Here is a 21928-nt window from a genome sequence, read left to right on the forward strand (position 1 = left end):
ACACCCTAGTTACACACTCTTCTTCTCACATAGAGTGGGGCGTGTGGTAGGCCCCATCCCATATGAGAGGGGGTGTGTAACTAGTGTGCAACTGGTGTGTTTTTAACACTCCCAATTGTAATTAGCTCATTGTGGTATAAAAAGGGTTAAAAACTTTATGTAGTAAACCAAAAATACAAATAAGTCCATGCACCCAACTTTTGTCCAAATTTTTAACGGAAATCGTAAAAAAAAAAAAATGCTATGTCAACACTAATCAAGTGTCCCATATAATAAAAAAATATAATTAGAAAACTTAAAAAAGAAAGAAACAACACTAAAAATAACAGGAAGAATTAGTGGGTGCCCGACCAAACAGGGGTGGCTTGGCCATCCTATTTTAAGTTTAATTTCTGTTTCAATTTGTTTTTAATTTTTATATTTATATTTTATATAGGATCAACAATTGAGCAATATCTTTGGGCATCATATTCTCTCGCTCTCACAACTAAATCATCAAATTCTTATGAAGCGGATGTCACTAATTCAAATTTTTCTCATTTTCTTGTGTGGACATGTCATCTATAAGAAGTTGGCTTTGTGACTTCTCTCCAAAAATGAAAAAATAAAAGAAAGAAAGAAGAAGAAAAACAGTAGGCTTTGCAACTGGTATCATTTTACTACCAAAACCTTGACATTCGACAAACTTAATTTGGGCTAGGCTTTGTAGTCTATCACTTGATCTAAGGCCCGCGTTCTATCGACCTTAAACGGTTAAACCCTTAAACAGTTAAACCTCACAAAGAGGTAGCGAAAGCCAAAACCCGCCATAGCAGCTTAGCAGCGATGGTGAAGGCGTACTTTCGGTACGAGCCGGCAGCGGCCTTCGGAGTCATCGTGTCCGACGAGGCCAACATAGTGTACGACAGCTCCGGGAAGCACCTGCTGGCTCCGGCGCTGGAGAAGGTGGGCGTGTGGCACGTGCGGCAGGGCCTCTGCACCAAAACCCTAGCCCCTTTGCCCGCCACCCGTGGTCCTTCTCTCGCCGTCACCTCCATTGCCTCTTCGCCTTCTTCTTCTCTGGTAGAAGCTTTTTTCTTATTCTTTTTTTTTTTTTTTTTTTGGTATTGGTTTGGTTGCCGAGAAGAGAAATAAAAGAAATTTCTTTAAATATTTTTCTTAGTTTTGAATGTTTTGAAGTCCGAAAAATGAGATACTAAGGTTTAAGTTCTAATAATGATATACTTACACTACGTGTATTGGTTCCTGTATAATGAGAAAGAAATTCACCATGAGTGTGAATTTCAAGTTTTCCAGTATTTTTAGTGAAAAAACTTGCAGTTTTTTTGGTATCATGAATGATTTCTTTCCCAATATTTATTTGATAATCATTCTGAGATTTTAACAACTAACGTACATTTATCACTCACAATTCCATGTGGAGGTTTTAGTTCTAGCTCTACCGGGTTCCAATATTGAGAATTTTGGATTTAATATTCTTAAAGTTCAATTTCATTTCCTGCCTAAAAGAAAAAAGGAAAAAGGTTTTCTTTTTTGGTTGATAACAAATGAGCAATGGAAAGGTAATAGGTAACTTGAGAATATTGAGTTTGGAACCTATGAATTCAGTACTTGTTGCTTATTGTTTGCTATTTTTTAAATACGGTGTTAGTTACCATTTCTCTAATTCTGAATTGATGAATTTTTGTGCTCTGTTGATGTAAGAGGAAGAGTTTTTGATTGCAGATTGCAAGTGGCTATGCAGATGGCAGCATAAGAATTTGGGATAGCGACAAAGGAACTTGTGAGACCACATTGAATGGACATAAGGGGGCTGTGACTGTGCTTCGATACAATAAGCTTGGATCTTTGCTTGCATCTGGAAGCAAGGATAAGGATATAAGATTATGGGATGTGGTTGGCGAGAGTGGCCTGTATCGGCTTCGTGGGCATCGTGACCAGGTTTATCATTACAGCTTTTCAATTAAACCTGTATATTCAGATGGTTGCTGGGCTTAGCTTGCTTATCCGTCTTGTTTTCTTCATTTATCTATCTTGCACTCTGTATAAATTGTGATTACTGTTTATTTGCTTTCACTTATTGTAGGTAACTGATCTCGTTTTCTTAGATTCTGGTAAAAAACTTGTTAGTTCCTCCAAAGACAAGTTCTTGAGAGTGTGGGATCTTGAAATACAGCACTGTATGCAAATAGTAAGTGGTCATCACAGTGAAATATGGTCCATAGACGTTGATCCAGAGGAAAGATTTCCGGCCAGTGGGTCTGCAGATGTGGAACTTAGATTTTACACAATTAAGCATGACTTGGTGGATGGACAATCTTTACCTACTACAAAGGGAACTGAAGTTGTGAACAATGGAGATTCATCTACTCAAAATAAATGGGATATTTTGAAGTCATTTGGAGGAATTCAGCGACAAAACAAAGATAGGGTCTCCACTGTGAGATTCAACAAATCAGGAAATTTGCTTGCTTGCCAAGTTGCAGGAAAGACAGTAGAGATATTCAACATACTAGATGAGGCTAAAGCAAAGCGTAAAGTGAAACGTAGGCTTCATCGGAAGAAAGCAAAAGAATCTGCAAAAGGGGCAGTTGGGGTTGTGGAAAATGGTGATACAAATCATGGCACTGGAGAGGAAGGAAATGCCCCCTTGGTTACTGCCGCTGATGTGTTTAAGCTTCTTCATACTGTTCGAGCTAGCAAAAAAATATGCTCCATTTCTTTCTGTCCAGTTACTCCAAAGAATTTGGTGGCTACTTCAGCGGTGTCTTTGGACGACAATCTGTTGGAATTTTATTTCATTGAAGGCAGTGGCTGGTCAAAAGCACTTGCTGTGAAGCTCCAAGGACACCGTTCTGATGTCAAAAGTGTAACACTTAGTTCAGACAACTCTTTTTTGATGTCAACTAGTCACAAGGCAGTAAAGATTTGGAATCCAGTAAATGGTGCTTGCCTCCGAACTATTGAGTCTGGGAACGGACTATGTGGTTTAATTATTCCTCAGAACAAGTATGCACTTGTTGGAACTGATGAAGGAACTATATAAATTATTGACGTCGTGAGTGGAACCTGCTTTGAAGCCGTGAAAGCTCATGGTGGTTCTATTAGGTCAATTGCGGCGATTCCACATGAAAATGGTTTTGTCACAGGAAGTGCGGATCATGATGTTAAGTTCTGGGAATACCAGATTAAACAAAAATCTGGTCAAGTATGTTCTTCTTACGATCTACTCTTAACATTTCTAAAGTTTTGTATTGTACCTCATTATCTGCTATTTAGGATATTTATCCAAGTTGAAACTCTTTTTTATGAACAACATTGCACTTATAAAAAAGGTCCTATTACTTCCAGCATAATGTTATTAAATGATAATGATGATGAACCTTCCACTTTCTCTTAAGGTGCTGTTCATTTGAAAAAGTAAACCCTTTGATGCCTTTTCCGCTTTTTTTTTGAAATTCATGGATATCTCTGATAACACATGAACGCAAGTGATCTGCTCTGGGTGCTTGTAAATGGCCATGTCATTTCAACAAAGGCAAATATCTCTAGCATCAGATGTAATCATAGTGCCACACTTGGAAGTGTCATTCTGTTGCATTTTTTTTGGTAAGGTTTAAATCTCATGATTTATCTCTATTTTTATGATGGATGATTTATTTGACGAAAGCCTTCGCTTTTCTAGCTTTGCGGGTTTTATGGTCTTTTGTTCTTCTTTTTCTCCCTAATTGGGGTCATTCTTGTATACTTTTTGTGTATTGGCTTGCGCCCTTCTACACTTTCTAATGAAATTGATTTACTTATAAAAAAGGGTTATACTGTCTCTGTTTGTTTTGCAGGATACTAAGCCCCTAACAGTTTCAAATGTGAAATCTATGAAGATGAACGATGATGTTTTTGTGGTTGCAGTAAGCCCTGATGCTAAATATATTGCTGTTGCACTCTTGGGTTGTACAGTGAAGGTCTGACCAACTCAACCTTATAGATTTTGGTTTAGTTTCATTGTTTGGTTTGATAGGTTCCATGTATAAGATTCTTGCTAGTTGGTAATTGAGGGATCATTGTAGTTTTGAAATTTGAATTCCTAAACATTTTTGACATTTTGAATTGTGTTCTTCGTCCAATGCCATTTTGTTTTGAATCATCAGTCCTCTAATCCTACATTTTCACACATTTATTAATAACCAACTTTTGGACACCTTTACGGGTCATCACCTTTTTTTTTGACAAGTATAACAAATTTATAAAAAGCGTAAGGGGTGCAACAAAGTATAGATGAAGTATATAAGAGAAAACACTATCTTTCAGCGGTGCAAATGATTACTTTGATCTTTGGCTTTTTGATCTGACCAAGGGGGATCATGATGCTGATGATCCATTTTGAGAGAGAGAGAGAGAGAGGATTAAGGAAAAAGGGCACGAATATTTGCAAAGTTAGAGGCTTCAAAAAGAGCGTTAACATAGATTAGTTCAAAGAGAGATTTAAGGAAACAAACGTACAAGTCAGCGCTGTATCCCAAAGTTTGGGGATTTGTCAAAGGACTTGACACACACAATCAGTTGTACCTCTATCCATGCCATGTAGGAAATGAGAAATCACGAGGGTAGCTTCATTACCAGTTTTCTTCTGAATCAGATGGTGTTAAATTGCTAATTTAGTTAGTTTCTTCTCTTCTCATTTGTCTCCAAGAAGCCTAAGGAAGAGAGTTATGTACCTCTCAAGTTGGCTGAGGGTTATGATAAACTGGACCAAAAACCATTAGGAGGGACCTATAGAGTCTTTATAGTTATGTGAAATATGCTTTTAAACTTTCCCATCTCTATGGTTGTGTTGGATTTATGAGATACCCATGAAGATTAGATAAAATTGTTGAAAGCTTACTAAATGAAGCCAGTTGTGTATCATGACTTGCTACTTGAAATTTATAAGTGAACAACTTGGACCAAATGTATCACATGTACGTACCACTTGCCAACCATAACTTGTAGAAATGGAAGCCAATGTCTTAGTGTGAAGATACAAGCTTGTACATGTTCAAGGTGCTTGAACGAGTGAGTAAGTCCAAACAAGTAAATTACAAAATCTGTAAAAGGGATATGTGGTTCTTGTTCTCTAATTGAAGACGTAGCTTTAGAGGGTTCAATCATTGGTGAAGCATTGCCATTTCTAAACAAAGACAACAAGGAGGGATATTGGACTAAATGGTTGATGGACTACGGTCGATTCTCCTTGTATATGCTTTTGATGAAAACTTCTAATAATTTTAATTTTAATTTTTTTTATTATTATTATTTTTTTTATTTTAAAAAAAAATTCCTATTGGAATGTAATATCTTGTTTTTGTATGTGGAACTTCTTTATTTGCTTTGGTGTCAGTTACATCGTTCTGATGCAGTTTTCTATGCCCTTTGCAGGTTTTCTTTATGGATTCACTCAAATTTTTTCTTTCCTTATATGGTCACAAGCTACCTGTACTATGTATGGATATTTCATCCGATGGTGACTGGCTCTATGGACAAAAATTTGAAGATTTGGGGTTTGGATTTTGGTGATTGCCATAAGTCCATTTTTGCTCATGCTGATAGGTGCTGCACATTGATAAAATTAAATGTAAAAAGATGTTTCTTTAGAATTTGCATTAGTCTTATAAAACAATTCTGATGAGCTATTTACGTGACAGTGTTATGGCAGTACAATTTGTACGAAATACCCATTACACGTTCAGTGTGGGGAAAGATCGCCTAGTCAAATACTGGGATGCTGATAAATTTGAGTTGCTTTTAACTCTTGAGGGACATCATGCGAATGTTCAGTGTCTTGCTATCAGCAATCGGGGTGATTTCATTGTCACTGGATCTCATGACCGATCCATACGTCGTTGAGATCGTACTGAAGAACCATTTTTCATTGAGGTATTTACTTCTTGTTTTTACTTTGATTCTAAAATTGTTTCATTAATTAAAAGGAATAATAGAACCCTTAATTCTGATAAATCGATTTTTGTGACTATTGTTTAACCAAACAAAATGTGCAATTTGAATCTGCAGGAAGAGAAAGAAAAACGGTTGGAAGAGATGATCGAGTCTGACCTTGACAATGCATTTGAAAACTGGTATGTGCCCAAGGAAGAAGTCCCTGAGAAGGGGGCTGTGGCCTTAGCAGGAAAGAGGACTCAGGAAACCCTTACTGCAACTGACTTAATTATTGATGCACTAGACATAGCGGAGCGGAGGTAGAAATGAAGCGTATTGCTGAACATGAGGTAAATTTAGTTTCCATTATTGTTACCAATTTGGTCTCACTGATGTGTCCATGTCTGTTTGTTTCCATTTCTTGGAGGGCATGAAGCGATTTTTGGGTGTTTGGTGACATAGCAAAAAATGGTGTTTGGATCCATTTATTTTACAAAAATCACCTTCTGCAAATTTTACCCCATTTTTTGCGCTCTTTTTTTTTTTTTTTTTTTTTTTTTTTTTTTTAAATTTATTATTATTATTTATTTATTTATTTTATAAGTGGCATCTTTACTGGATACATAGACACACAAATGCACATATAACCCTCTACCCAACCCCTCCCACCCAACAATTTAATTGAAATGTATATATCATTCTGGTGACTTCATCTCATGGGATATCTGTGACGTGATCTCAGATTCATTAATATTCCCATTGATTTGATTGGCCTTTTAACATTCAGGAGGAGAAAGCCAGGGGAAAAGTTGCGGATTTCCAACCAAATATTATTATGCTCGGGCTCTCACCATATGATTATGTTCTCCGTGCATTTTCTAATGTTCGCACTAGTGATTTGGAGCCTGCGTTGCTGGTAAGTTAGCAGCATTAATATCCTGTTGTTCTCATATAGTGAAGTCAGGAACTAAGTAGTAATCAATGTAAATCAGTTGTACTGAAGCATCTATCATTTTGTGTAGAAGGGGTTTATCATACATAAATTTTAAAGAAATTGCCCTGGATGAGCACTCAAAAAATAAAGGAGTGGAAATCACTTATTTCTACCTTAAAATTTGATAACTTAATCCCTTTAGCCAGTATTCCCTAAATTTAAATCATGGTCCATCCGGGTGTTTTGTCATTTTATCGTAAGGACACAAAAATTGTGACGTGTCTCTTAATGTGTGAGAAACATTGGCGTACTTTTTAAATAGCAGTGCTTTTCACATGCTTTTTTAATAGCTTAAAGGATCATATCGTTTTTAGAGGCTGGTTTGTAAGAGTTTCCTACAAACTAGTTTATAAGAAATTTCTATCCTTATCTTAATACAATGAAGCACGTGACACATAATGGTCCAACCATGATTCCTGACATCCAACTTAAGATCTCTCCCCGTTGGGAAAAATCAGCTGTAATTCTTCTACCATATCTTGACGAATTCAATTGTATTAGGCATTGCTTATTAAACCTTGCCACTGGAACGCTTGTGATACTTCCACCATCTGATATTGTATTTTTCTCCGAAGTTTTTTTTTTTTTTTTGGGCTTGTAAAAGTTTGTTTGTTTGTTTGTTTTTTAAAGAACAATAGTTTTCTCCTAAACTGATGTCAGAAAAGAATTCCAGTGCACCTTTTGTTGGTTAAAGATCAATTGGTTTTTGAAACCTTCTTTGCTTATCCAACAAAGTAAAAGTTGAAAAAACAAGAACTTTGGATCTTGCCCCTGAAAGTTAGATGACTCTATTAAGTGGACAGAAAACTTAATCTTTATTTTCCTTGTGCCACTAGATGTTATTGTGCAATTATGCTTGGTTTGGTTAGGATTTTCCCTTTTCTATCTAGATCATTTAACACGAGAAGTTTAACTGCAAGTGTCTTCCTGTGCAGGCTTTACCATTCTCTGATGCTTTGAAGCTTATGTCTTACTTGAAGGATTGGACTTCAAATCTCGAAAAGGTAGGCTTATCTGCCTTATAAAGTTGCAGAAACATAGGCATGCTTGGATATACATAGATTGCACATGCTTGTAAATGTTATATGATTAGCATTTTAATAGACTATCAACTATAATATATTTTCTCTTTCTCTTTCTTATCGATTTTTTCATTGTTTGTTTGTGTTAGTGTGCCTCTATTTTCAATTTTGGCATCATTCTTTGTCACTGTAAACATTATTCTCTTCCGGGTTATGTCAAATAAAAAGTAGAGGAAACTTCGCTGCTACGCTTTTTTCAATGTCCCCCCTAAACTTAAAAAATTTGCAATGTTGGGTTATGATTTATCAACCCTTTTCATTCACCACTACCGTTTGATTTTTCGTTAACTTAAACGGCTAGCATGTAAATGTAAAATTTTGAAAAATACAACTATGCCCTTAGCTTAAAAAAATAAAAAACTAAAATTTTAAATTAAAAAAAAGTAAAAAAAAAAAAAAAAAAGAGGATAAAATTAAAAAAAAATGAAAAAAGGAAAACGACCCATGGCGTGGCTGGGAATCATCTTTTTTTATTTATATATTTATTTTAATGGGCTATTTTGGTCATTTGTGTTTCTTTTGTTAGAATTTTACGAAAAATCCTAATGGATGTGGTGATGGAAAGGGGCTGATAAATTAGTACCCCACATCTCAAAATTTTGAAGTTTAGGGAAGACATTGAAAAAGTTGTGGTAAATCAAGAAGTGAAATTTCTCCTAATAAGTACTTTTTTTAAAAATAAAAAATAAAAAAGTAATTGGCCACTTGGGGAAAGGGAGTCTCCGGTTGATTGAGCTACCCCTTGGGGTTTTCTCATAAGCATTTCTTATTGTATCAAGAAAAGAAAAAGCAAGGAGTCAAACAAATCAGAAGAAACAAAAAATTATTTTTAAAGATTGGAAGGCACTTGGAAACTTGAGAAAACTCATCCCAGAGAATGCAAATTCATTTGTTCATCACTTGATACATCTAGGTAGGAGATGGTATCTACCTGTACTATGTCCTTTTAAATGTTAGCTCGTGGAAGAGATTAGATCTGTTTCTGTATTTTGTGACTTTTGTCTCTTGACCTAGAATGCTAGAAGAGAATAGGCTTTTATTAGTTGGTTTAATCCTATTAATTGCATTGTCTTTTGCAGATTGATCTTGTTTGCAGGGTTTCTACAGTGCTACTACAGACGCATTATAATCAGTTGGTAACTACCCAGTTGCTATACCCCGTGTTGACAGTTCTTAAGGACATTCTGTATGCAAGAGTCGAGGTAATCATAGGCTTAAAGTTTTGTACCAAAGAGTTTTACATGGTGAATGCTGTTTTTAGTATTTATACGATTAGAAATTATATGTTTAATCTGCATTTTATTACACGTGAGGTGAGGGACCCGAGCAAACATGTCTCTGGGGTTGCTAATCTCCATGTTACAGTCTTGGCCAATCTGTGTTAATGTAAAATATGTATTCATTAAGTTCCAATTTGTAGTCGTTAGTCTGTAGGGTATTACTATAGTAGGCTTAGTAGCACAAGGAAGTAAAAATGAAACCAGAAATGTGTGTTTTGTCTGATGCATAGACTGAGCCAAACAGGAAATCCACCGTAAACAAGTGTTTCTTCTTATCATACCCTACTCCAGCATGCTACTAAAACCTTTACTTTACTAATCTTAATGTCCAGACAGATTTCTTTCATTTGTGCAATAAATAGTAAAGCCTCTCATCACTCTGTATTAACCATTGGAGAAGGATTTTTGTGACTGTTGTGGCGCAGTGAATGTGAAGGATGGGATGGGTGTCAGTCTGTTGCCTATGAAGTCTGCTGCTCAAGGCAAGGGTGGTAGCTTTTGTGGTGATTCTGCAGTTTTTCAGCTGACAGGAGAAGAGCACACGTTTCCCTCTCTTTTGCTGTGGAAAAGCCAGCTGGAGAAGCTGAAGGCTGATGTGGATCAAGCTCTTAGCAGGGTTTGTGAAGGGCTTTTCTCATTTGGGCCTGGGTCTAAGTCCAAGTGTGCTGGGCAGAAGAAAAAAATTAAGAATAGGAAGAGAAGATTGCGTTGGGTTCCGAAAGCCCCAAAACCCAGCTCTTTTGACCCGTTAGCGGAATTGGTAGGGCGTCCTGAGGTGGGTCCATCGCCGGCGTTGGACTGCGGCGGGTTTGAGAATCCTCCGGCAGTCTCTGAGCCTCCAGGTGGGTCGTGCCCATGTTAACGGCCGGTCTCCCTATTCCGGAGAATCAGTTTTCCAGTCCCGTGCAGGGCCCTCGGCCTAATTCTGTCGCAGCGGCCAGGGAAGATGGAGCGGGTTCGTCGGTGAGGATGGGTATTTCTCCGGTGACTCCAGAGGGTTCCGGTGGGTCGTCTTCTTCTACTGTTGTCCACGATTTGGTTAGATTGGTCTATCAACCGGAACCTTTTTCTGGGGCTGTGTCTTCCGTTCCTGGCCTAGAGGGTCCGGAGGCCAATCTTGCTGTGGTCGACTCTCCGATGAAGGCAGAAGATGCGCTGGTGGTCGGGGCTGCTTCGGACACTTTGGTTGTTTCGGTTTTTTCTCCCTCTCCTCCTTTGGTTTTTGGCCCTCTCGGTTTGAGGTCTAGGAATGGGCTGGTTTCTATTTCGATCTCTGAGGGGGAGGGTGTTTCTTTTGTGGGCATTCCTAGAGAGCAGGAGGGTTCAAAGGAGTTGTCCTCTTTCAGTTTCCATTCTGATTTCAGGTCTGTAAATGTGGAGGGTGGTGTAGGGGATGAGGTGGAGGGTTTGGGCAGATTATCGGTTTTGCCTTTGGCAGTGGAGTTGGACAAGGATTCTGCTTCGAATGTGTCTCCTAGATGGGTGATGGAGAGGGTGAAGGGTTACTACAAACTAGTAGGAGTGTCATGTGACCAATTTGAAGATAAATTGTTGGCATTGTTTGAACAAATTGAAGCCAAGGGGGACCAATCCTTGGTTGATTCTTTGGCTTTGGTTACCTCTGTTTCAGGAGTTAAAGGCCAGAGGGAGATTAAGCGGCTGGATTGTTCCATTAACTATGAAAAGAAGGGAGAGCAATCTTATAGAAGGAGAGGAAAGGGCAAGGGCGTGTCTTGTGTTAATGAAGCTTAAAATTCTTTCTTGGAATGTAAGGGGGATTAATGAACTGGATAAAAGATTGCGTATTAAAGGGCTCATTAGAGAATGAAAGGTTGATTTGGTGTGTTTGATGGAAACAAAAATGGAAGTCATTACTAGTGAGGTGATTCGAAGTTTATGGGGTTGCCATCATGTGGATTTGTGTTTTATGAGGGCTTGTGGGGCATCAGGTGGGATTTTGATTATGTGGGATAGGAGGGTTGTGGAGAAGGTGGATGAATGCGTGGGACGGTATACTTTAGCTGTTTCATTGCGTAACGCTGAAGATAATTTCTTATGGGCTTTTGGGGGTGTGTATGGGCCTAATGATGATGGGGAGAGGAGGGTATTGTGGAATGAGATGGCTGGCTTGATGAGTTGGTGGGACAAACCGTGGTACTTTGGGGGTGATTTCAATGTGGTGCGGTTTTCTAGTGAGCTATCGGGAGTTGGTGGTTTTTCTGCTGCTATGGAAGATTTTTCGGAGTTCATACGTGGGCAGACTTTGGTGGATATTCCTCTCCAAGGAGGACAGTTCACTTGGTCCAATAATTAGGTATGGTCTAAAATTGATAGGTTTTTGTTATCTCCAGAGTGGGAAGAACATTACCCTGATGTGTCACAAAGTCGTTTGCCTAGACTTTTATCAGACCATTTTCTTTTGATGTTGGATTGTGGATTGCATAGAGACGGGAAAAAATACTTCAAATTTGAAAACATGTGGCTCAAATCTGTTGGCTTTGTAGAACAAGTGCAACGTTGGTGGGAGTCTTATGATTTTCAAGGTCTGCCGAGTTTTGTGCTGGCTAGCAAGTTGAAAGCTTTAAAAGTGGACTTGAAGATTTGGAATGCGGAGGTCTTCGGTGATGTGGGGAAGAAGAAGAAAGGAATTATTAGAAGGTATTAAAGAGCTAGAGTGTTTTGAAGAAGCTCGGGGGTTAGTGGAGGAGGAGCGGGTTCAGAAGTCAGACATGATCAGGGAGCTGGAAAAAACGCTCCTGTTTGAGGAGGTTAGTTGGAGGCAAAAATCTCGGGCTCTATGGCTGAAGGAAGGAGATAATAACACTAAATTCTTTCATATGGTGGCCAATTCGCATCGGAGGTACAATCATGTGGGAGTTTTGAGGATCAGTGGGGCTTTGTCTTCTGATCCGGTGGTAATTAAGGATCATATTGTAAATTATTATGACTCTCTGCACACCAAGCAGAGTTCGTGGCGGCCAAGGGTGGATGGAATTTCTTTCTCCTCCATTGATGCGGATGAGTGTCTTTGGTTAGAACGAGGTTTTGAGGAGCAGGAGGTGTGGGAGGTGGTGCAGGAGATGAACGGGGATAAGGCACCGGGTCCAGATGGTTTTTCTATGGCTTTCTTTCAGAAATGTTGGGAGTTTCTCAAAAAAGATATTATGGCGGTTCTTTCAGAATTTCATAATAGTTGCCAGTTTGAGAGGAGTTTGAATGCAACTTTTGTTTCCCTTATTCCTAAGAAGGCTGATGCTTTGGAGGTTAAGGACTTTAGGCCTATCAGTTTGGTGGGAGGGGTCTATAAAATTATTTCTAAGGTCCTTGCTAATAGGCTCAAATCAGTGTTGGGAAAAATTATTTCGAACTCTCAGAATGCTTTTGTTGGTGGTAGGCAAATTTTGGATTCGGTTGTTATAGCCAATGAATGTCTGGATAGCCAAAGGCGGTCAGGGGAGGCCGGATTATTGTGCAAACTGGATTTGGAGAAAGCTTATGATCACGTGAATTGGGATTTCCTCCTTTACATGCTTCAGAGGTGTGGGTTTGAGGAGAGGTGGAGGAAATGGATTAAAATTTGCGTTTCTACGGTAAAATTTTCCATTTTGGTAAATGGCGTCCCTTCTGGTTTCTTTCAGAGCTCGCGAGGGATTAGGCAAGGTGATCCTCTTTCTCCTTTGTTGTTTGTAGTGGTTATGGAAGCGCTTAGCAGGATGTTGAATGCGTCTATGCTCCAAGGCTTGCTTTCAGGCTTCTCAGTGGGCTTCATGGGTAATAAAGCTTTAGTGGTGAATCATTTACTGTTTGCGGATGATACCTTAATTTTTTGTGGAGCACAAGCTGAGCATGTTCAAAATTTGAGGTGTACTTTCTTATGTTTCGAGGTAGTGTCAGGGTTGAGGATCAATTTGGGCAAATCCGAATTCGTCCCTATTGGCGAGGTGGAAGATGTAGAGTCTTTGGCTCATTTTCTGGGTTGTAGAATTGGGTCTCTGCCGATGAATTATTTGGGTATGCCGTTGGGGGCGTCGTTCAAGTCTATTTCTATTTGGAATGGGGTTATTGAGAAGGTGGAACGAAGGTTGGCTAGTTAGAAGAAACTATATTTGTCCAAGGGTGGTAGGGTAACTTTGATTCACAGTACTTTTTCTAGCATTCCTACTTATTATTTATCTCTGTTCCCTATTCCTGTGAGTGTAGCTAAGAAACTGGAGCGGCTTCAAAGGGAGTTTCTGTGGAGTGGTTTGGGTGATGAGACTAAACTTCATTTAGTCAATTGGCACTGAGTCTGTACTCCAATTAAGGCTGGTGGACTGGGTGTTCGTAATGTTATTAATTTTAATCAAGCCTTATTGGGGAAGTGGATTTGGAGGTTCTCTCAGGAGCGTGATGCTTTGTGGAGACTGGTGATTGAGGTGAAGTACGGGAGTGTGAGGGGAGGTTGGTGTTCCTTACCTGTTACGGGGCCTTATGGTGTCGGTGTTTGGAAGTTTATTCGAAGGGGGTGGGATAGTGTTGCCAAGTTTTTGCATTTTGAGGTGGGTGATGGGTCTCATATTCGCTTTTGACATGATCTTTGGTGTGGGGACAAGCCTCTCAAGCTCTGTTTTCTAGCTTTGTACTCTATTGCGCTTTCTCTTGATGCTTGGGTGGTGGATAATTTGTCTGTGGTAGGAGACGTGGTTCATTGGAATGTTCTCTTTACGCGCTATGCTCAAGATTGGGAGGTGGAGATGGTGATGTCCTTCTTTGTTCAGTTATACTCTACTCGGGTTCGGCATGGTGAGGTTGATAGGGTGGTGTGAAATCTTTCCAAGAGGAGGAATTTTGAAGTGAAGACTTTCTACAAAGCTTTAGTTTGTCACGAGGCGGCCTTTTTTTCTTGGAATGGTATATGGCGTGTTAAAGCTCCGAAGCAGGTGGCGTTCTTTGTTTGGACAGCGGCTTTAGGAAAGATCTTAACTCATGACAATTTACTTAGGTGAGGTATTGTGGTGGTTGAGTGTTGTGTTATGTGTAAAAAGCATGGGGAGTCTGTTGATCACCTTCTTCTTCATTGTGATGTGGCACAGGTTGTTTGGAGTTTTTTTTATAGCTTGTTCGGGGTGGAGTGGGTTATGCCTAGTAGTGTCATGGATTTATTGAGTGGTTGGGGCACTTTGCTGGGTCGTGGTCCTGTTCTTCGTATTTGGAAGCAGGTTCCCTTATATGTTTTGTGGGGCTTGTGGCGTGAGAGAAATTCTAGGCTTTTTGAGGATGTGGAGGTTTCGGTTGGTGCTCTTTGTAGAAATGTGCTTAATTTGTTATATCTTTGGGTGTCGGCGCATAGCCCGGGTAGTTTGTTGTTCGCTGACTTTTTACTTTCTTGTTCTTTCCTTTCCTCTATTTAGGGACACTTTTGTATACTTTCTGTGTACTAGGGTTGCGCCCTTCTGCGCTTTTTAATGAATTCTTACTTATAAAAAAAAATATTAAAGACTCTCATCACTTTGTATTTACCGACTAAACTTACTCCTACCTTGATATGTAACTGGTCACCTGGCCAAAACAAGGAAAAAAAACATTGTATAGCCATTTAAGATATATGCAATGAGAACACTAAAACTGGTGTACATTATAACTTCCATGACTAACATGCAGTTAGTGTTGAGATTGGATGATGTTTGAAATTGCAAAATTAGCTACATTAGAACTGCCACTGTTACATTTTCAAGCGATTGTGCCGTCTAGTGTTTTGTCAGTTCTAGCATTTTATGTCGTTAATCTGTCTGGTGGAATAGAATGGCAACATTTGTTGAACTGATGATTTCTTGCACATGAAATTGTATAATGCATCTTTGAGGAAAGCACTAGCATGGAATCTGCGGATCAACTAAAGAAAAAAACTCCTCCAATATTATTACAGAAGAGAAGAGTGAATATATGAATGGTTTACCATCACTGAAGAAACAAACTCCTGTACTATGTGCATCATGGCAATGTTTGTGCTGATCTGTGTTAAATTTGATCTCATCAAATCTGTGTCTAATCTCCCTCAAGACTCGTTGCATATCAAATGGTGTATGGATGAGACAAGTTGATTTTGAATTGGTCCCGCATATATGATGCTAGCCCTTGGATCTTGCCTTGCTATTGTTTGAGTGTGTGTGTGTGTGTATAATTATCTATGATATGATATGAAAAATAAAGCAATTTGAGATGTATCATTGACAAGATGATGGTTGAATTTCTGTCAGGAATGCAAAGATAGACTTGGTTTCAACCTTGCAGCTATGGAACATCTAAAGGTTCGTGTATTTGCTCATTGTCTCTTGCCTATTGTATTCAAAATGAGCTGCTTGGCCTAAAATATAAATGAAAGAAAAACAAATAAATGACGGGCTGATTTTCAATTTGATATTTTAGCAACTGAAGGCTTCAAGGTCTGATGCAGTTTTTCCAGATGCAAAATCGAAGTTACTAGAGATTCGTGCACAACATTCAAAACGTTTAGATGAAAGGTTAGAGACAAGAGAAGAAAAAGGGAAAAAGAAGAGACAGACGAAATGAAGTGATATGCATGCTTGGACATGATTTTGGGGCAAGAAAAACTGTATCAAGCGTATCTTGAGTTGAAGCAGACAATCGGCAGGAGGTTCTGTTTACTACAAAGTTTTATACCTGTCTCTCGGAAAAATTTGAGTTTCTCAACGAAATGTACGACGGTCATCAGTTGCCTTACAGCACATTTCTGCATGCTTGGATAGTACGTATGTATTGGTGGGGCAATTAAATTTTGATCCAAAGTGTAGTATTTAGTTCTTTATTTGCTTCAAGATTGATCCGTATAAATAGTTTTTTCTTTTTTGTGTATTTTTTTTTTATACCATTAGTAATTATTATTTCTTCCTAAAATTTAGTGATATAGATTGATTCCTATATGTGTGGAAAATAATGGTTGATGATTTTATCAACTCTTGAAATAAAGATTACAATAACAATAGAAATAAAAGACTAATTCAACACAATAAATACTCATAATTGTTCTAATCAGACTTCAAGATAAATTTCCGACCCAAATGAACTCCAAACTTAGAAAGGGATAAACTAAACGATTGCTGAAGCAATCACAATTGCATAGCTTTATTGGACCCAATAAACCGCAACTTAATGGACTCAATTACCAACTCTACAACCAAACTTGCTCATACGACCATGCAATGTTACAGACGTCGCACTTAATCAAATCTCAAATAATTTTTTCATACAAGAATACTGAAAGTGGACGTTCAACTTGCATTGAGAGCATTGTACGGCCATGCCATCGAAAGTCTTGCCACAGGCATCACACGGAGTCGAGTACTCTGTCTTTCGAACATAGGTGAGAGGGTGTTGGTGAAGTTCTTCATTTTTGAAAGTACTTTCAAACTTGATGTATGGATAATTTCCTAGAACGCATTGGGAATGAGCAGGAAAGTCACATGTTGCACAATAATAAAACCAGTGCTTTGAATTCATTTCTTCTTCGCAAACCAGACAATAATGTTCTTTAGAATCGTCTTTAGCAGCATAGGTGAGTGCAAGGGGGTGTTCGTCATATCTGTGCCTAGCTACGAGTGGAAGTGTTGCACATTTAAAATCTAAGGCGAAATCACAAGCAGCACATACGAATATCCCCCTAACGCTGGCAATCTGGTATTCATGATCACATGCACTGCAATTTTCATAAGAACTTACGGGAAGGAAGAGTGAGTGTTGGTGACCTTCATGTTCCAGGGTTTTTGGAATTGAACAACATTTAACGTCCAAATCAAAATCGCATGTGTCACATCTATAGGTGAAGCCATGACGCCAACGGCCGCAAGCATCGCAAGAGAAAAATCCACCAACAATAGGTGCACATGAGACGAGGGCAAGCGTGTGTTGATGAAGTATGTGTTTCTTCTCGTTTGGTAGTTGAGCACATGTAGTGTGAAGAAAAAAGTTGCATTGCGTACAGTTGTAGAACGGGGCCGAGATTATAAAATGCATACAACCATCACACAACTTATCATGCAGGAGTTCTTGATCATGGCAAAGAATTAAATTATGTGGATGGATATAATTTTGTTGGATCACACCTGGGTTGATCTTCTCCATAACATCTACAGATTTCCCAGGCAGCGACTCGCGTCTACATGCTTTTGCACAGTACAAATGTGCCACAAAATCACATTCCTGACAAGAGAAGGCTGCATACTGTGTCTTCACCTTTTGACCACATAATTTACAAAATACGTTGTTAAAATCCTTGACTTGATGATGAAGGGAATAAATAAGAGAGAGGGCGTGATCGTGTCTTGAAATTATCATGGTGCGTGGAAATCCAGCACATTTGAAATGAATGAAGAGTCGGCAGATGGTACATGAGGAGGCAAAGTCCGTGCCTTCCTGACCACAGGCTTCACAAGTGAAGTGGATCTTCTTAAAGAACGGGACGAATGCGTGTTGGCAGTCGTTGGAATTATTAACTGGCGTGCGGGTAGCACATGTGATGTCAATTATAAAATCGCACTCCTCGCACTTGTAAAAGAGGCCTTTCCCGCAACTTTTACCGCAAGCATTACAATTATACTTATCGGAATATAGCATTGGCGACTGAAGAATGAGTATGTGGTCTGGGTGCGAGGGGTTGTGCATCTCCCGGGGCAGCTGGGCACATGATTTGTGAAGCTGGAAGTTACATTCAGAAGCGGAGCATTTGTATCTGGGACCCGCCTCTACTTTCTCGTTGCACACCACACAAACAACTCCCTCCTTGCCATCATTTTTCAGCTCTTCTGTCAACATCAACTGATCATGCCTACCACCGAAATGAAAATAATATGTTGACCCGTAGTACTCATTCTCAGTTTCGTTGAAGCATGATACATGACAGAGGAATGGGCAGACCTTGCATTTGAAAGCGAGACCCAGTACGACCGGTTTGTTGCAGTACACACAAACAACTTCCTCTTTGCCGTCATTTTTCAGCTCTTCTAAGATCTTCAATGGATGGTCATACTCGCCGTGGATGAACGAATCCCGTCTCAAGATCTCTCTTAGAAAAAGTTCCATCTCCATCTCTCGCTTATACACGTGCAAACAAGGGTAAAAGGTAAGTGGGTGGGTGGCAGGTGTTTGGTCGTGTGGAGGAGGGAGGTCAAATTAGGAGGTAAGATTTATGGCAGGTTTTTGAGAGTTGTGATAGCAGGGGAAAATGCCAAATATATTAATTGTGCATTTGCTCCAATTCCACTGCTTTGTGCCCGGTCAAGTAACTTAATTTAAGGAGAAACAAAGCAAAAGATTGGCATTTTCAGAATTCCACTACCTTGTGCCTCAAGCAACTTCAAGGAGAAAAAAGAAATAAATTCTAAACTTGTAAGCTACATTAATATATAGACATATCTTGTGAGGAGGTGCAAGTATATTCTGATTTTCACTGCTTTTTTTCTTTTTCCAAATCCAAAATTTTCTTTTCAACTTGTATCTTTCATTCTCCGTTTTTTTCTTTCTTTCTAATTTTACATGATATTGTGGCGGGCGTTTGTTAATTTATTATGAGGAAAATATTATACCCGTAAAGTTTGTGGCTTGTGAGCCATGCATATTGACAACTCTCGAATTAATAGTTCTATTTCTTACCAATTATCAAAAATATTTTTGTATATATAAGAGCATTCCTAGTAGCCTCACCAAATTTTACTCACCAAAATAACTAAAAATCACTTTTTTCTATTCTGGTGAGCCACTTTATTAAAATTCCCCCAGCAGCCTCACCATTTTAACTAGTCAATATTTACTATTCCATTTAAATAATAATTTTTTCATATTTATTTATTTTTTCTCTATATAATCTTTTTATAAAAAATCATTCATATCCATGAAATAAGGACATTATCGTGTGAGAGATGGGAGAAGAAAATGAGAGAAAAAAGGAAAAAAGTGTGCTAATCATGTGAGAGAGAAAGGTGAAATAAAATTTGGTGAGTGGGTTGTTGAGTGAAAATGCCTCATCTAATTTGGTTAGTAATTTTAGTCATCAATTTTTTTTGGTTAAAATGGTGAGGCTGCTGGGAGTGGTTTTTCAGGATTTTCATCAAATTGGCTCACCAAAATAGTTAAAAAACTATTTTGGTGAGGCACTAGGAATGCTCTGGGTTGTGAGATGGGCTCTGAGGATGTTTGTGAGCAAAAGATTTGCATTTGCGGAATTCCACCCCAAAAAGCAAAAGATTTTCATTTGTGAATTAATTCCACCTCTTTGTGCCAAGCAAATTCATGGGGAAAAAAACAAAAGATTTGCATTTGCGATTAATTTCACCCCTTTGTGCCAAGCAACTTCAATAAGGAAGAAAACAAAAGATTTGCATTTGCGGATGTTTAGTATTGCTTGAATAGTGTCGTTTTTGAAGCGTTACTAAACATAGGGTTGAGAATCTAGATTAGAGACACCGTTTAACACGCTAAATGACACGAATTAGAGTTGCTTCTATTCAAACGACACTAAACAGTTATATTAAATTTGAGACAATTTTGCCCTTTATATTTGCCTATAACTGGCTCCTTTCCGTTTCAAATGAAATAGACAAGATCAATTTCTATAATTCTGTATCTTTATTTATATTTCGCTTTATATTTATTTGTCAATTGTATTGTATTATCTTTCATTATTCTGCTGTTGCCAAATTTCTCGAACTCAAATATATTTTTCATTGTCTTCCATCTTAGATCGATACTCGTTGATATATATGTGATTGGACTAGTTTAGTTTACAAACTCATTCAGCCTTTTTGACTTCCATATATATATATATATATATAGATGATCACTTTCATATCAGATTAACAGATTAATAGTCCATGCTTCATACTCGATGTATATCCAAAGATAAAAAGATGTTCAATTTAGTGTCTTTCTTTTGTTTAGACATCAATGGATTGTTTTTCTTTTTCTGTTGTGACATTAATAGCTTCTTATCGGATGGCCTGGCATATATGAGACGGTGTTCATCCCTTTTGTGGGTTTGTTGAATTACTCACTCTGATATTATATCTGCAACCGCTACAGCCTGTTCCAGGCCTTCTCCTAAGCGGCCTTGTCTTGGGGTCCGTTTACGTTTGCGATTTCAAAAAGTGCGATTTAAAAATAATGATTTTAAAATGTACGATTTGAAAAATTGATTTTTAAAAACGTAGTTAAGTATTTGACAAAATCGTAGGTTACCCTTTAAAATTCTACGTTTTCAAAAAAGCATCTCCTTGTTTGCGATTTGAAAAGTCTGTGACTTTTTCTGCAATTTGCTTTAAAATCGTATTTTTCGTTTACAAAATCGCAATTATCTCAAACGCACCCTTAATTTGATTAAGAGGTAAGTATTGTACAGTCCTTGGTATATTAAAAAAAAAAAAAGGAGATTGAAGTAGCGGTTGTATTTGAAGAAAATGGAAGCCATATATATATGAACTATTCATATTTAATCATGCATCTCAACTTGGGGATGGCATCTTTTGTGTAAGTATATATCATCTATAATATATGGATTTAGTCACGATGTACATGTATTGGATGATCAAATGATAGGATAATTTCTTAATTAATCCTGTTTCAAGATAACTATTTACTCGATGCTTAAGTCACAAACTTTCATTCACTCTAAATACGTACATAAAATAAAAGGTAGATAGAATTTGAATTGTGAAGTCAATCTTTGATTATTTTTTTTTAAAATGTTTTTGCGCTTTCTATTTTTGAGAAATGTTATGGGTTTAAGAAGATTTTTGGAGTTTGTTTTGAATAGTCTGTTAATTTATTTAACTAATTTTAAGAAGAGTTTCCAGAATTTGAGAAATGAAATTAGTTACTTACAAAAGAAGAGAAAAGAAATGAAAATAGTTTTATAAAAGTTTACTAGCTTGATTCCTGTATCATGAAAAAAATGAAATTTTAAGCCCTTTGATTATACCAGCAAAACAATTGGCGAAACCATGATTTGGGCATGAAGTGGATACTAGTCGTCAATGTTTTTAAGCTTCACAATCCACCTTAAAACTTGTTTGTTTCGACGTAAAATGATTTTTGTTAAAAAATATTTTCAAAGAAATTATTTTTCAGAAAAATGTTTTCTGCTGATAATTTGAGTTCCGGCATTGATCTGGCGGAGGCCCATTGGTGGTTCGGTGATGGTTCGACGGTGGCTTGGTGGTGGTTTAAGGGTGACTCAGTGGTGGTCCGGTGTTGCCTAGGGATGGCTCAGTGTTCAGCGATGGAGGTACATAAGGGCTTCCCCTCCCCCCCTCCTCCAAGCCTTATGTTTTTCCTAAAAAAAATAAAAATAAAAATAAAAATTTTACCCATAATTTTTTTTTTTTTTTTTTTTTGGTTTTGCCCCTAAATTTTTGTTTTGTTTTGTTTTGTTTATTTATTTATTTATTTTTTCAATTTGCCCACCCAAATCCCAAATGCTAGCTCTGCCCCTGTCAATTGTGGTCTGTGGATGGCTTGGTGGTGGCACGACAATGGTTCGGGAGTGGTTCGAGATTGGTCTGGGGTGGTTCGGTAGTGGTCCGATGATGGTTTGGAGTGTAATGCTTGGTTGTTGGTTTATAAAAGTTTTCTTCATAAAAAAAGAAAAAAAAAAAAAAAAAAAGATTTTCATT

General features: G+C 38.0%; 1 protein-coding gene and 1 pseudogene across 1 annotated transcript; one reads left to right on the plus strand and one right to left on the minus strand.

Annotated features, from left to right (window-relative positions):
- The first annotated feature begins 728 nt into the window (after positions 1 to 728).
- On the plus strand, positions 729 to 16189 carry LOC133874380 (uncharacterized; annotated as a pseudogene).
- Positions 16190 to 16490: 301 nt separating this feature from the next.
- On the minus strand, positions 16491 to 18350 carry LOC133872560 (uncharacterized). Its single transcript, XM_062310121.1, has one exon. The coding sequence runs from the start codon at positions 18348 to 18350 to the stop codon at positions 16491 to 16493; it is 1860 nt and encodes a 619-aa protein (XP_062166105.1).
- Positions 18351 to 21928: the final 3578 nt, after the last annotated feature.

This window comes from Alnus glutinosa, chromosome 7, assembly GCF_958979055.1.
Source record: "Alnus glutinosa chromosome 7, dhAlnGlut1.1, whole genome shotgun sequence".
Lineage (NCBI taxonomy): Eukaryota > Viridiplantae > Streptophyta > Magnoliopsida > Fagales > Betulaceae > Alnus > Alnus glutinosa.

What these genes read in the sequence shown, in the direction of transcription:
- LOC133872560 (XM_062310121.1), bottom strand. Translation starts at nt 18,350, where the DNA reads ATGGAGATGGAACTTTTTCTAAGAGAGATCTTGAGACGGGATTCGTTC.